Source organism: Stegodyphus dumicola, chromosome 8 (assembly GCF_044657685.1).
Source record: "Stegodyphus dumicola isolate Sdum_Otavi_A_Nest chromosome 8, ASM4465768v1".
NCBI classification, from domain to species: domain Eukaryota; kingdom Metazoa; phylum Arthropoda; class Arachnida; order Araneae; family Eresidae; genus Stegodyphus; species Stegodyphus dumicola.
The window spans coordinates 79,444,387-79,461,309 of record NC_140775.1 but is presented as its reverse complement, the minus strand read 5'-3'; the positions used below and the strand labels follow the sequence as shown (position 1 = coordinate 79,461,309).

The following is a 16,923-nucleotide window of genomic DNA, read 5'->3' as shown; positions in this document are numbered from 1 at the left end:
GACAATGAGCTTCAATACATCGGTTGCTACTATTCAAATAAACAAACTATGCTATATCTCTAATTTTAATGGTTTTGGTTTTTTTTTTAATTCATATGACAATGAGTTTTAGGAAAATTAGTAAGAATCAAGCACTGAAGAAAATTATCAGGACACCAGAGGTGAAAAAATAGATTGTTTAATAGTATGAAGATGGCATGCTTATCAAGGATTTGGCTATTGCATACCTTATACCCAAGTATGCTTGTGTCTATAATTGTGAAAAACAAAAATTTAAAATCAGGTAACATTTCGAAGGGGATGAAGTTGATTACTAAAGATCAGTGATGTTGAAGCATGGGAAAAAGTGCTTAAGATAACAGCAAAATATTTACATATAGTGCTTCATTTATGAGCAGTATGTATTTCACCCACTGAGTTTCTATTTTGGTATTAAAAACAATTATAATTTTTTATAAGAATGGATTAATTATTTTCCCCTTATTTCTTACTGGAAAACGTACATTTGGTACATATCCAAGGAACTGAAATGAATAATTGGTATATACTAAGATAACATTGTATATGATTATCCTTTATATAATTTTAAAAAGTTTTAGCCCTAAACCAAAAATATCTTGCTAAAAGAACTGATATAATGTTTGCTGTGAAGATGATTTTCTGTGTGTTAAACTGAAATTTAGCAAAATATTAAATTCTTTCAAAAACAATCATAGGATGGCATTTTACAAAAATAAGCTAACTTATTAATGATTTCAATAAAACATTTTTCCATACATACATTTATATATCATTTTTAAAAATTTTTAAACTAAACTAGAAATATCTTAAAGAAACAAATTTTCTTGTGTTTTTGCATTTCAATGAATGGTATTAAAAACTTTTTAATTTATCATTTATATATAAATTTTTAATAAATGTTGTTTATTTATTCCTTAGCATGTATAATTTCCTTTTTATTGAAGGTTAATTATGTATTGCATTATTTTAGAGGTACTGAATATTATGTTTAGCTGAAATTAGGCTTGAAATCGTAGGAAAATTAGATAAATATCTAGTTTATATTTATTTAATCCTTTTTTTCATTGTGGTGATGGTTAGGATATTATATTTTAAGAAACAAATGCATTAATTTTCTGAGTTAAAAGCACAACAATAAAAAATTTTATTGCATGGTAATTATTATGTTTCATTGTTATGATTTCATTCTTATAGGTGTCCCTGTTATCAATGAGAAATGTGTCCGGAGATGTCTTGCAGGTGGTGTTGAACTCAAAAATTTAAAAGCTAGTATTGCACCTCGACAACAGTGCAAGCAAGTTCCTCTTTTGGAAGAGTATAGATTTGTTCCCTATAATGAATCATGCATTCTTTCTAAATCAGATCAAGAAACATTAGAGCGATACATTCATGTGTGTTCTTCAGTATCAAAAATGATACTGGAATTATCTGGGAAAAACAGAGATCAAATTACAGATGTTATGAATGGATTTAAAGAAGCCGATGATGCATTAATTGCTGCTTATTTAAAATCATACACTGAAGATCATGCATTGTTAAAATCATTATGTGGAATTATGAACACAGCAACTAGCAAAGATCTAACTCGACATGTAAAAAATTTTGTTAACATTTATTTGAATGAGAGAGATAATGATATTTTAGCTCAGACAATGTTGCAGGAAGTTCCTTTGAGAACTGTATTAGATGTCGTTCTTGAAAATGTCTGTTCCAGGAAGTTAAAAATAGCAGAAATAGCTGATGGAACAACAGCATTCTGTACAAAAATCAGTGAACTTATTCAAGCTCTTGGATTGTTTCATGCCAATTATACAATTGCTCATGCTGCACCTGATAGATTAAAAAAGGAAAGCATTGACTCTGAAAATATCAACTTAGTTCCTTGGGACTTGAAATCATCCCTAGATCTGAAAGAAGTTGATCTTCTTGTTATGAAGTACTTAAGTTGCGGTAAAAAAGAATTTAAACGAGTTCTTGAAAATGCATTTACAACAGTGAAAGATCAAGGCTTTATTATTGTGCTGCAGAAAACTCGCCTTGTTCCTTCTGAAATGTTTCTTTCTGCAGTTGGAGAGACTGTCATTCCAATTCATACAGAATCAGACCTGGAGCAGTCATTTAAAGAGTTGAATTTAAAAATTGTATGTAAAAAATCTGATTCATTAGCATCAACTTTATATTTATTAAGAAAATCTCAAGATGCTCAGTACATTGACACTGTTATTTCTGTCATGCATGATAAACTAGATAGTTGGGTTACTCTTCTGAAGGAAAAGTTGGTTGCGTCTCAGACTTCATCTGAACCTTCCAGGATATGGCTAGTCAGTGAAAATTCCAACAGCAGTGGAATAATTGGACTTGTTAACTGTCTGAGGCAAGAGCCTGGAGGTTCAAATGTCAGGTATGTATGGATATAATTATTCTTTTAGATATTTGTCACCTTAATGTATGAAATTCAGAAGAGCTCTTATTTGGGATAATATTGCAGCATATTGAAATAAATTTAATTCCATAGTACATTCAGGAAATATCCAAGGACATAAATATTTTATTTTTGCCCTTTGATATGATCATGTTCTTCTATGTGTATTCACATCCAAAGAAAATCAGAAGTTCCTAGTTATCCTTTTAATGTTATTTGTAATTGGGAATTAATGTGATTCCTTTCTTTTAGGTGTATATTCACATGCAAAGAAAATCAGAAGCTTCCTAGTTTCAGTTTGAAAAGTTCTTTCTATCAGGATGTTGTGGAGAAAAACCTCACAATGAATGTTTTTAAGCGAGGAACTTGGGGCTCATTCCGTCACCTAATGATCAATGAGGGTAATTCATTTTTATTTTTAATAGATTTTAATTCAGTAATTTCTAATTTTTGAAAACTAGAAACAAAACTTTGTTTTGATTATCATAAATATTAGAGTATTTAATGTATGAATTTAGAATGGCAGAATTTTTTTTAAACTCTTTTTAAACTTTAAGCCAAGAACAGTTTTGAGATAAGTGAGATGCTTAAAATAGCTTCATACTATCTGCAAAGAATAAGACATTAATTTAAAAAAAGAAATTGTAATAAAATTAGTATATAAATAGGAACTAATTTATAAAATTATAAAACTTTATATAATTATAAACCTTTATATTGTATAATTATAAACCTCTATATAACTATAAAATTATAGATTTAAATTTGGTGGGGTTGCAATCAGAATTTTTGAGTGTATAATTTTTATTGTATGGTTGTCCATTAGTTCTAATAAAAGCTTATGGCATTAAAACAGTTAAAGTGAAGTTTTAGAGAGAGCATGATATTTTTGGGAGTAATATTTTTTAAATGCATATCTCTAAGGGCAGGAGGAACAATTCCTGGAGCGGGATGTGTTGGATTAAGCACATAGTTAATTGATCTCTAAGTATGACACAATTTAGTGCACTAAGTTAAAAGTTTGCAACAATTTATACAAATTATTTATTTATATATTGATGGAATTTCTAATTTGATTTTTATTTAAACGTAATTGAGCTTAAATTAGTTTATGCATAAATGCAGTATTTGTGAAATGATATGGTTAATTATTCCTGAAGTATTATTTTGTTGACCTACACTCAGTGTTAAATACCATACACGCAGTATTTAGACTACAATCATCCTCAGTGTTTAGGCAACAATCATCCTGTAACTTCGAAGTTATTGATAAAACATGCTATAGATATAAAAATTTTGAAATACAAAAACAGATTTACAGTTCAGATTTTTTTTTAAATATTTCATGAATGCTGTTAAAGTATTTGTAGTACAAATATTTGATATACATGCAGAAAAGCATGCCTATTTTACCTGAATAGAGCAAAAATTTTAAATTCAAGCAAAACTGAGAAAAGTATTGATTTTTTTTTTTTAAAGTTGTACTCAGAAAAATAAAATAAACCTGAAAACTATTAAAATATTTTTTATATTAGCTGCTCTTTAGAATTCTTCTTTTGTGTTAGTTATTATTAATAAAATGATTTATAACTCATATTGTCTAAATTATTTATATATGTTAATATATAAATTAAAATATTAATATATAAATAAAAATATGTTATTTATTAGCCAAATCTTGCCAAGCAGACTTTATTGGCAACAACATACAGTATACACATAAAAAATGTTAACCAATGTTAATTCTAAGAATTTTTTATTTTGAAGGCATAAACATTTTAATGTGCATTAAAATTTTATTAAAAGCCAATAAATAAAGATAATAAATTTGTAAAAAGACATTAATTTAAGAATTTACTATGCTTTCATGGTTCAACATCCTGATTCACCGGTCGTATCACGTGACTCCAAGTGATCTTATCTCACGTAAACTACGCTACGAAAATCTAATTCTCTCAGTAATTATCTACATTAATTTCAAGTTAAATCTTATGGAATACAAGTTTAAATGCCAAAACTGTTTCAATTTGTATGAATAGCTTACTCAGAAATTATGTAAAATTGCAGTGCTTTACTTCGCTAGTGCATTCTCGTTAGATTTGATGAATTTAACCCTTGATTTTGCCTTTTCTATATTTTCGCCTTCGGGTGAGTGGTGTGATTGCGTTCTAATTAATTACTGCGAATAGTCTTTGTAAAGATTTAAAAAAGGTGAATCAGAGGCCAATGATAATTAAGTAAAGGCCTTTATTAAAAGATGGAATTTCACGCACATGGCACAGCACGTTTCTACATATCAAACCATGACCAAGGACAACTACAACTGTTACCAGATCAACCTAAGCAAAAGTATAAAACAGTTATGGTTAAAATACATGACATTAATCAGAAACGGGGAGTATGTGTGATTATTCTCAACACCCTCCCTTAATCACATATTATTTTACATTTATCTCTTAAATAACATAATCTTGGTTTAGGCAAGCATTTTGTAAACAAATCAGCTAACTGATTTTCACTAGAAACATATACAAGATTTATATCATACAATTTTACAATATCCCTAATATACTTTAATTTAATGTCCAAATGTTTTAGTCTAGCACAATTACTTTCATTCAATATTGCTTTAGTTACAGACTGATCATCCTCATAAACTGAAACTTTAATATTGTCGACTCCTAAAATTTCTTTAGATACATTATAAAATGCAGTTAGGTCTTGAATAGCTTTTGCTAAAGCCAAAATTTCTGCCTCAGTAGAGGACAGAGCAATAGATGTTTGCTTTTTAACAGACCAAGTTACAGGACAATCATTAAAGAAAATAATATACCCTGAAATAGATTTTCTATCATTTGTATCTGACCCCCAATCAGCATCAACATAAACATTTAACATAATATCAACACTATTAGATTTACAAAATAATAATTTCAGTTCAGATGTCCCTTTTAAATATCGAAGGATTTGCTTCAGACCAGCCCAAGCACTGTTAGTGGGCTGTTCTTGTATCTGACTCAGACAGTTCACAGAAAACAGAATATCAGGACGAGTTGTCATAGATAGGTACAACAAAGCACCTACAAGTTCACGATAAGGGCCATGAAATCTTTCACCATTCACCAAATTTGATGAAGTTGACTTTGGCACTAGAGGAGTATCAGATGGCTTACAATCTAACATTCTAAATCTATTTAACAATTTTTCAACATAAGACTTTTGGCCTAAAGTAAGTTTGTTCTGTGAATATTTAAAACTTATTCCTAGAAATTCATTTGCAACTTCAGCCTTGGACATCTCAAATTCATTTCTAAGTAGTTCAATCATAATTTTTACCTCTGAATCATTAGAACCAGCAATTAGCAAGTCATCCACATACAGCACAATAAATATTTCACTCTGTTTAGTTCTTCTTACAAAAGTACATGCTTCACAGTTAAGTTGTTGGAAGTTTAACAGAATTATAAAATCAGTAAATCTCTTGAACCACTGCCTCGGTGCTTGCTTAAGTCCATAAAGACTCTTAAGAAGCTTCACACGACCACTGTTGTCACTGTAGCCCATTGGTTGTTCCATGTAGATTGTTTCTTGGAGATCACCATTCAGAAATGCAGTCTTTACATCTAATGCATAGATTTTAAGATTCTTTTGAACAATGATTGTCAGCACAAGTCGAAGTGATGATGTACTAATTACAGGAGCATAGGTCTCAAAGTAATCAATACCTGGCTTCTGTTCAAAGCCACGAGCAACCAATCAGGCTTTGTAAACATTGTTTCGTTTGATGCGCAACACCCATTTACAGGATATTGGCTTTTCATCCTTTGGCAAGTTGACTAACTCCCACACTTTATTTTTATTAAGAGAAGCTATTTCCTCATCCATGGCTTTCATCCATAGGACTTGCTCTTCTTTTGGCAATGATGTTATATCCTCATATGTTACTGTATCAAGAGTTGCCACATTAGCTTTATACACAAAGTAATCATTCAACTTTACAGGTAATTTTATATTTCTTCTTTGCTTAGTAATTTCTTCATGACTTTCTTCAAGATTTCTGGATTCTACATCACTTGAATCATATACTACTTCATCTTTAGCAGGATCTTTACTTTCTATGGAAAAATCATCTTGAACTGAGATACATTTCTTTTTCTCTTCATTGAACAATACATTTCGAGAAACCACAACATGATTTGTGACTAGGTCCAGTAAACGATAACCCATGGTAGAGTTTCCAATAAAAATCATCTCTTTTGATTTGGGATCCAATTTCTTTCTTAAGTTATCAGGAACTCTCATGTATGCATCAGATCCAAACTCCTTAATAATATTCAAATCTGGCGGCTTCCCATATTTGAGCTCATAAGGTACATTTTCAACAGTCTGATTTGGAATTCTATTCTTGAGATATGCAGCTGTCTGTACAGCATAGCCCCAGAAGGATTTAAAAAGCTTTGCTTCACATATTAGAGCTCGGGCCTTCTCTAAAATATATCTGTTGGCTATCTCAGTCACACCATTTAAAGGAGGTGAATATGGAGAAGCAGGATCTATCATAACGCCATTTTTCTTGCAATAACGAGCTAGTTCACCAGACATGTATTCCTTGGCATTATCACACCGGATTTTGTAGAGATCAGGATTCTGCTTTAGGAACAATTTAAACACTTCATTTATGTCACTCTTGTGCTTTAAGAGATGCACTTCAGTAAATCTAGAAAAATCATCTATGATTGTAGCAAAATACTTTTCACCTTCCCTAGTGGGTGGATCAATGAGACCACATACACTGGTGTGCAAAAATTAAGGACGAGACGGTTTTTTCAATATAACTTTGTACAAAAGCTTTCCAAATCAACACATTTAATACCGTAAGATCCCCAATACGTAAGGACATGAGTAATGTAAGCAACACTTACTAAAAGAGAAATCAGAGGGATAAAAAGAAGCTTTATTGAAAAAGTAGCATGGAGCGCAATGCAACTGAAGGCCGAAACATCCCTGTGATGGGTGTCCAGCAAGAAACATCCGGTCTTTAATAGGGGATATGATCTCCCCTGACTGCTAGGCAGGTTTCACAGCATCTGCCCATGCTGAGAATGAGGGTGTCAATGAGTTGTTGAGGCATTGCTGCCCATTCGTTTTGCAGTGCCAATCGAAGCTCCGGAATCATTACTGGTGGTAAGGTACGAGCTGCCAAACGTCTGCCTAGAAAATCCCATACATGCTCGATGGGATTGAGATCCGGAGATCGTGCCGACCAATCCATATGTTCAATATCCTCACTCTCTAAGAGCTGTTCGGCAGCTACTGTGCGATGACATGGTGCATTGTCATCCATGAAAAGGAACTGCGGACCCATAGCGCCTCTAAAAAGACGCACATATGGAAGAAGAATCTCGTTACAATAACGGGTCCCGTTGACTGAACCTGCGTCGAAGATGTGAAGGTCTGTACGACTACCAAGCATGATGCCTCCCCAAACGAGAACACCGCCACCTCCATACCTGTCCCTTTCAATGATGTTCGAGGGATGATTGCGGCTTCCCCACTCTCTCCAGATGAGTATGCGATGAGAATCGCTACTCAGACTGAATCTGCTCTCATCTGTAAAGAGTACTCGTTGCCATTCATTGTCTCTCCAATTCCAGTGTTCCCGGGACCACAGAGAACGCCTTCTCCGATGGGCAGGCGTTAGAGGTACACACCGCACAGGGCGTCGTGCAAACAGACCACCACCGTGCAGTCTTCTGGCCACGGTAAAACGCGATATCCGTCGTCCAGTCGCCTGTGTCGTGTGTCTAGCAATTTCTCCCGCTGTCTGCCGCCTGTTTCTTCTGGCCTGTAAGGCAATATACCGGTCATCTGCGGGTGTGGTTCCTCGTGGACGACCACTACTAAACCCCCGGATAGCTGTTCCTGTAGTTTGAAATTGTTTCCAAAGTCATGAAACGATGCTGTGAGCAATTCCGAACTCTGCAGCCACACCTGTCACACTGCGGCCTTCCTCCAACTTCCCAATGATTTGACCTCGGGTAAAAGCATCCAGATGTCGTCTAACAGATTGATTATTCGCCATTTCTCGCTGAGGCAGCAACTCGGTGTGATTTTAACTGCTATACGGCGTGCAATCTCTTTGCCAGAAATACTGATCTTACACCGACAACATGCTTTATACTACTCAGACACTCCCCCATTACGTCTACCTGTATATCTGTGCATGTGCTACCGTACATCACCTTACTTAATCTCCTGATTGGTCTTTCTGTCCTCTCTGCCTCTTCGTTCAGCTGATATGCTAATTTTTCGACTTCGTCCTTAATTTTTGCACACCAGTGTATGTCAGTGTGTACCATTCTCATTGGCACATGCTCTCTGCTTCTAGGACCTTTGTTCATAGGAGTGTTGGAATGTTTTGCTAGTACACACTCTTCACAAAAGCTTGGAAGGTGACTCAGATACTGGCAAACACATTTCTTTTAATATTTTATCAGATGAGTGCCCCATGCGCCTGTGCCATAATTCTGCACTATGATTTGCAATGTATGTTGAAGCTTTAACAAGTTCAAATTGACTCACATACTGTCCTTTCTCATTGAGTTTAGCAAACTCAAATTGTTCATTCCTCTTTTCAATAACAGCTACATCATTCTTAAAAATTACACTATAACCTGCTTTTTGAATAATTCTTCACAGATATTAATTGACTGTTCAACTCAGGCACATATAACACATCTTTAAGTATTATTTATCTTCCATTTAATGTTCCAGGTACTGTATCAATACCTTCTACCTTTAAAACTTCATTTTTGGAAGCACATGCAACAGTTCCAGAAAAAGGTTTAATTTCTTCAAACCACTCACCTTTATTACACATGTGTGTAGATGCTCCAGAATCCAGAATGAAATTTCCAACAGGCTCACCAACCATGAATGTTACTGCAGCCGATTCTCTATAATCTGACTTATGCTTAAATCTGCAATCCTTCCTGTAATGCCCTGGGTGTCCACATTCAAAACAAATTAATTTTTTCTTGCAAAGCTTGGCAATATGACCTTTACTTTTACATTTGTGGCAGCTGATATCACGCTTATCAGCGCTAAAAGCTACGTTATTACTTGAGCCAGAAATATGAGAATCGTAAGAATTTCTCTCACCTTGCAATTCTTCAGCATTCAAGAGCCTTTGCATAACAAAGTCCAGCGTAAGCATTTCATTTGGCTGGTTCTCAATCATCGATTTAATAATGTCATACTCAGAAGGTAGCGACATCAACAAATAAATAATCACATCCATATCTTTGACTTCAGCACTCGAGAGCCGCAGTTCATTTACGATCGCCAACAGTTCGTTAATATGCGACTGCATACTGCAATCTCTGCATTTCTTCAGTGTCATTAATTTCTTTCGTACTAATATCTGACTAACTGCACTCACCTTATGGTATTTATTCTTTAAACTGCTCCAAATTTCACATGCAGAAGATTCACTCGACATGGTCGCCAATATGACATCATCTAGAAGGGTTAGCAGCAATGTGTAAGCCTTTTTTGCATCTTTGATTTCAGCAGCTTTCGTTTCATCTGCTTCAATGTCTAAATATTTATCAAGTTCTTTGGCTGCAAACACAGCTTCAACATGATGCTTAAACAGAGAAAGGTTTTTACCGTTAAACGGCTCAACACAATACTTTTTGTTCTCATCACGTGCTGCCATTTCAAATTTCACTTAACGCGTGATTCTGTTCCAAATAAGTAAGTTCCACAAAACAAATATAAATGCTTCGCCTCTAGCGTGTTCAATATCAGAACCATGCTCTGCTGTAAAGATTTAAAAAAGGTGAATCAGAGGCCGATGATAATTAAGTAAAGGCTTTATTAAAAGATGGAATTTCACGCTCATGGCACAGCACGTTTCTACATATCAAACCATGACCAAGGACAACTACAACTGTTGCCAGATCAACCTAAGCAAAAGTATAAAATAGTTATGGTTAAAATACGACATTAATCAGAAACGGGAAGTACGTGTGATTATTCTCAACAGTCTTAGGGCAAAATATTTAACTCTCTTGTAAAAATTCTGTGTAATTGTATGCCAGTATTGAAAGAAACAATCAATCTGATAAGAAATGGCTGACTTCTTTTGAAAATGAAGGGTAAAAGGCTACCAGTGAAGATATTCTGTTTGGCATCAGTGGTACCATTATTGGCGACTTTATTGTTTGCGCTGGCAAAATGGAAAAGTACCAAAATATCTATGTATTCTTGATTTTTTGTTTATGCTTTTATATAAGTTTTATATAAGCTGTGAGTTTGACATTTTTTAATGGTTTTGGTTTTTCAGATCACAGCAAAACTGTAACTGATCATGCCTACTTGAATGTTCTTACCCGTGGTGACTTATCAAGTCTCGTCTGGGTCGATTCACCTTTGAAGTATTTGTCTGAGCCTAAAGGTTCTCTTCTTTGCCATGTATATTATGCATCGCTTAATTTCCGAGATATTATGCTAGCAAGTGGAAAATTACCTCCTGATGCTCTTCCAGGTATTTATTTATTACATGTACTATTGAATATTGACATAATTATTATACAATTCCAAAACAATTTTCATTGAAGTTATACTGAAGAAAAAATATGTATGCCTGAACAGTTTTTTAAATTTTTTTTCATCTGTTATCTGCAACTAATAATTATACCTGAATTCCCCGATCTTTCTAGACTAGACGTATTTTATGGTTTGACTTATGTAGTAATTTAGTGCTGAATTTGGGTGTAATTTCCTTCTAAGTATTTCTTCCATGTTGGAAATACAAGGTGCACCCATAAAGTAAGTGGACAATTTTTTATAAATAAGAAAAATATAACTAACCTTCAAATAAATTTACTTCCTTCAAAATGGCCAGAGTAGTCTAAACGATTTTTTCAGCATTTCATCAGATCATCAAATCATTGTTTATAGGCATTGAAATTAACATTTCACAAATGCATAAACATTTGAAGTTGAAAGGTGCCCAGTCTTTGGTCCCTCTTTAGCTCTTAATGTGGTTGTACTACTCATATACTTGTGTTCTTGATAATGATGCATCCCCATAAAATGATCAAATCATCTCTTATATAACATTATTCCACCCTGAAGGAAATTTTGTATAAGTCTTTTCAGTAAATGAAAATGACTCTGCCATTTTAATATGCAAATGATAAAATAACCAGTTTTAACTGGCTTTAACAAAGTTGAAATGTTATATATTTATTCTTTCACTTTTTTATTTTATTGTTTGTCTTTTAATTTGTCTAGCTCTATGGATGCACCTGGTGTGAAAACCTTTTAGAGGTTGCACACTAATCATTGTACTACTAAGAATTTGGATATTTAATATATTAACACTACCACCCTGGTGCAATTTGGTGATTTCTTAGAGATGAAAATGTAAAATTTACTGAGTGCAAATTGGTGGTTTTTGTGACTTTTTTTAGAAAGATTCCCAAACTATCAATATTTATAGCAAGTTGTTAAACATTATCAATATATGAAAAGAAAGCATATTTTAGTAATTTAAAATATAGATTTGAATTATTAAATGAAGGTTCTTTAAAAAATTAAACGCTTGCGTTCTTCTTCAAATCATTCTGTAATTTGTTTGTGCTATTCTCCTTCCAGCCATCTGTTTTTAAGTCTGTTGACCTATTAAAATGCACGTCGATCTGTTTTTGCTTAAAACATACCAGAGAATTGTGGGGACTCGGCTTCATGCAATCCATAACCACAGCTATTGAGGAAGTGCATTTTCTCATTGTTCCCTTTAGAAAATTTTCACCAATATTCTGTATTCCTGCAGAAATTTTACCGCATTTTCTTTGATTGCTACCAAATTCCACCAGCGCATATTTTAAAACTAAGGTTAAGGCAAAAATATTTCTTTATAATAACCATTGGAACATGGAATACAACAATAAAAAACACATACGAAAATGGTCCCACTGCAGGACTGCTATGAACATGGTTGCCTGAGTTTGGCACATTCTGAAAATTTAAATATACAAATAACAAGCATTTAATCTGCATTAAGAAGAAAAACGAAGTTCATTAATATTTCAAAGGATTTAAACTCTCATTATTTTCATTTAGGAGATCTAGCCTTGCAAGACTGTATTCTTGGTTTTGAATTTTCGGGTCGCACTGCAACTGGTCAAAGAGTGATGGGGGTGCTTCCTGCCAGAGGCCTAGCTACAACTGTTGTTGCTGATCCCAATTTTATGTGGGAAGTCCCTGATGAATGGACACTAGAAGAAGCTGCTACTGTTCCTGTAGCTTTTTCTACTGCATATTATGCTCTAATAGTCCGTGGTAATTTAAAAAAAGGAGAAAGCATTTTAATCCATTCTGGAAGTGGAGGTGTAGGACAAGCTTCCATAGCCATTGCATTGAGCTTGGATTGTGAGGTTTACACTACTGTAGGTAAGTTACGTAGAATTTAATTAGTAATTTGTATATTATTTTATTATGAATTTATTATTTATTATAATATATAATTATTCTGAACATTTATTAATTTAAAAGTTTAATTAAAATTTTATTCCTTACCTTATAGGCTCTATTGAAAAAAGAAATTTCTTGAAAACAAGATTTCCTAAGCTACAAGACAAAAACTTTTGTAATTCTAGGGACCTATCTTTTGAAGAATATATTTTGACAGTTACCAATGGTGAAGGTAAAGTAACTTTTTCAGCATTTGAAAATGCTACTATTTTAATATTCTAATGAATTCTCTCAGCATAAAATTATATACAGTTTCCATAAAGTAAGGAAAAATAAAAAAATATGTTGTAACTCGTATCAAACAGAACATCTTCATCAGCTTAGATATGTAGGCAGTTAGCTTTTAAAGTTTTCTTTTATTTCTCTGTTCTTTAGATTTGATACATCTTCATCAGCTTAGATATATAGGCAGTTAGCTTTAAAATTTTCTTTTATTTCTTTGTTATTTAGATCTGATAGCCTGTATTTTTTATACAGGCATGGCTAGACACTTGGCTTCATATAATTGAAACGTTTCAACCATATTAATGTTACTTGCTAGGCAGCAATGGTTGCAACTAAGCATTTCAAAGCTTGGAGGGGCTGAAAATTTGTAAATTTGTAATGTTATAAGTTTCCTATTAATTTACAAATTTTACCATTTAAATTTCACATAGTTCTGTCATTTAGTTTTCTTTAAAATAGTCTTAAATATATCAGTTAGTAATGAAATATCATTCAGATTTATTGCCAACATATAAATTTATTCATGTACATTTTTTAAAGTTACAAATGTTAGTCAATAGTTGAAAATAAATTCTAATGTGTTTAAAACTTTTATAATGTGTTTAAAAAAAAAAATTTGCACATTTTATATATTTCTTAATGCTTCACTTTAGATTTTTAATTTAAAATAAATCATATTATAGACTATATGAAATATATATGTATTTTTTTCATGAGATAAGTATTAAATAATTGAAAGTCTGTAATTATGTGAGGTTGATCAGCATTTTTATAATAATTTTTAGGTGTTGATGTTGTTTTGAATTCTCTTGCTGATGAAAAGTTAAAGGCCAGTTTGAACTGTCTTGCACAACATGGTCGCTTCTTGGAAATTGGGAAATATGACTTATCTAACAATACTCCTCTTGGTAAACTGAAAGCTTGTTAATATATTAATTGTCTGTGTATATAGTTATAAATACTTTTATGAGTAACAGAGATCTTTTTTACATCAGTTCTGCATGTATTTTTAAATTTACTTATTTTAATTTACAAATGTAAGTTGTATTTTTGCTCTAAACTGTGTAAAATTGTGAATATTTTTGCATCCATTTTTAAATTGAAGATTTTCAGGGCCTTGTATTTTATTAATACAATTTTAATAAATTGTATTTATTTAATACAATTTTGTTCTGCTTTAAGGAAGTTTGAGAGAAGCAAATGATAAAGCTTTTCTTTGTTAATATATTATAAAACTTAGTGTAAAAATGTTGCAGGGTTATTTAATAATAAAAATATTTTTATTTAATAATAAAATAATAAATGTTTTATTTAATAATAAAAAAGCAAATGGAGCACTTTTTCTCTCTAAAAAGAAAAATCTTTTAATTTCTGCTGATGTAGGAGGCATGTGAAGTAAAAAATAATAATAATAATAACCAATTTATGTATTGCAGCTAAAAGTTTCTCATAGTTATATATAGGTCAACAAACTTTTTTAAATATTTTTTGGAAACTGTTTTCTGTAGTGGACTTGGTGAGAGTAAACAGCATTGGTGCAATGTGGGTTTAAGAAAGTGCAATTACTTGCCAAGTGTTATAAACATCCATGGAAACAAAATTGACCATGGTAATTGATGAAAGGCATTTGCTGTTATACAAGCTATTTAATATATACATATAGAAGGACTTTATATATGTTATTTAATACAATTCTGTCTACAATTTATTTAAAATAACTTAATTCAACAGAATTTCTTTAATATATACATCAATTAGCAAATTTAATGCAATTATGTAAGTAATTTATTTAAAATAAGAATAAAGTGCTGGAAAATTTAAACATTCCAGAAAATTCTATTTATTATTTTATTTAATATAATTCTTATTTAGCAATCTATTAAAAAAGAGCATATATGAACATATCAGAAAATTAACTTTTTATAGACACTAATTGGTGGCCAAAGCATTAATAAGCATAAGATAATGAAGAGGATTTAAAATAGTGAACATGATGAGTATTTTACAGTGAAAATCCACTATCCCAGTGCAATTACAATAAAAAAAAAAGGTAAAGTTATCAACTGTTTGTTTCTCACACATGTGCAGTTCGGTATCTGTTTATTTCTAGCAAATGCATGAATCTGTAACCATTTTTCTCACCAGTGTAAAAAATAGGCTAAATCTACTCTTTCCCGAAGACCCCCTATAGAAGACAAGTACCTACTGCTTCATTATTATGGTGGAACCATAGACTCATAAGCTTTGATTTCCATGATAGAAGGCTGTATGTTAAATTCCATATTTCTAATGCTATAGGCATGGACAATTTCTCTCGTCTTAGATACAAAGATATTTTTATGCCTCTTGTGCATTATCTGTACTACTCAGAATTATATTTCACATAGTTTCATTGCAGTATATGTAATCTTCAGTGTTATTTACCAAATTAATAATTAAACTTGTTATAATTATATATTATTTTATTAAAGCTAAATATAGGTCTCAATTCTTTTATAACTTGTGCTTTTAGTCAAATTTTATAAAATATGCACATAATAATTCTTTTAGGAGATTGCTAAATGACAAAATATATGTTACATTCTTTAGGTATGTCACTCTTTTTGAAAAATACAACTTTTCATGGAATACTACTAGATGCTTTATTTCAAGACAAAAGCTATAGTGATCTTGCTAAAAGGGAAGTTGTTGAATTAGTCAGGAAAGGTATAGCTGATGGAACAGTTACACCACTTAATTCAATTCTCTTTGATCATGATCAAGCTGAGCAAGCTTTCCGGTATATGGCTAGTGGTCGTCATATTGGAAAAGTCGTTCTTAAGGTAAGAAATTTATAGTTAAATTATGCTTTAGAAAAGCTATGAAAATAATAGTTTACAATTTCAGGCTATATCTACATTATATTAGAGATTCCTTTTTCCCCCTGCCTCTGTCTCTCTCATTCTTTCATCCCTCCCATCAATATGTAAAGTATTGGTTTTGACTTCAGTAAAAGGTGGTTCTGTTAAATTACAAGGGAAAATGATGAATTTTGGTATAAGTGCATTATGCAGCCAACAAATGAAGTGCATGAAGATGCATATACTTATTAATATATGTATATTTATTTTTTTATACAAAATGAGCTATCATTTCTCTCTGAAGCTATTATAAAACAAGTTCTTTCGATCTTCTCGTCTTAAGAAATTTATGAAACTTAATTAAAAATTTTTGAACTGTTCTTTTTCAGATCAGAGAAGAAGAAATACAGAAAAATGTACTTCCAAAGCCTGTACATTTCAATGCTCTAACTCGCTCAACTTTCAATCCTGAAAAATCTTATGTTATCATTGGTGGACTTGGTGGATTTGGACTTGAGTTATGTCAGTGGTTAACATATAGGGGAGCTAAGAATATAATTTTGACATCACGTTCTGGTATTCAATCTGGGTATCAACAATTATGCATTGAACGATGGCAAAAAGAATCTATTAATGTAATTGTATCTAAATTGAATGTAGCAAAGCTAGAAGAAGCAAAATTACTTCTGAAAACTGCAGCAGCACATGGTCCTGTTGGTGCCATTTTCAATCTTGCATTGGTATGTTTGCATTAGATTAATCAAATGTCTATTTGCAGTTACTATGTGCAGATTAGTACTTTAGCATTAGATTTCAGCATAACAAAATGCTGAATGTTAGCTTTTGACTTAAATAAATATATTACTATCA

General features: G+C 32.1%; 1 protein-coding gene across 3 annotated transcripts in view; it reads left to right on the top strand.

Annotated features, from left to right (window-relative positions):
* Positions 1 to 16,923, top strand: part of LOC118199791 (fatty acid synthase-like) — a 65,338-nt gene that overhangs the window by 37,680 nt on the left and 10,735 nt on the right. For all 3 annotated transcript variants that reach the window (XM_085822024.1, XM_085822025.1, XM_085822023.1), the window contains exons 16-23: positions 1,216 to 2,422; positions 2,696 to 2,844; positions 10,794 to 10,994; positions 12,578 to 12,907; positions 13,041 to 13,160; positions 13,999 to 14,121; positions 15,803 to 16,035; positions 16,443 to 16,793. In XM_085822024.1, coding sequence (XP_085678150.1) covers positions 1,216 to 2,422; positions 2,696 to 2,844; positions 10,794 to 10,994; positions 12,578 to 12,907; positions 13,041 to 13,160; positions 13,999 to 14,121; positions 15,803 to 16,035; positions 16,443 to 16,793 — 2,714 coding nt within the window. The remainder of the gene's footprint in view (positions 1 to 1,215; positions 2,423 to 2,695; positions 2,845 to 10,793; positions 10,995 to 12,577; positions 12,908 to 13,040; positions 13,161 to 13,998; positions 14,122 to 15,802; positions 16,036 to 16,442; positions 16,794 to 16,923) is intronic.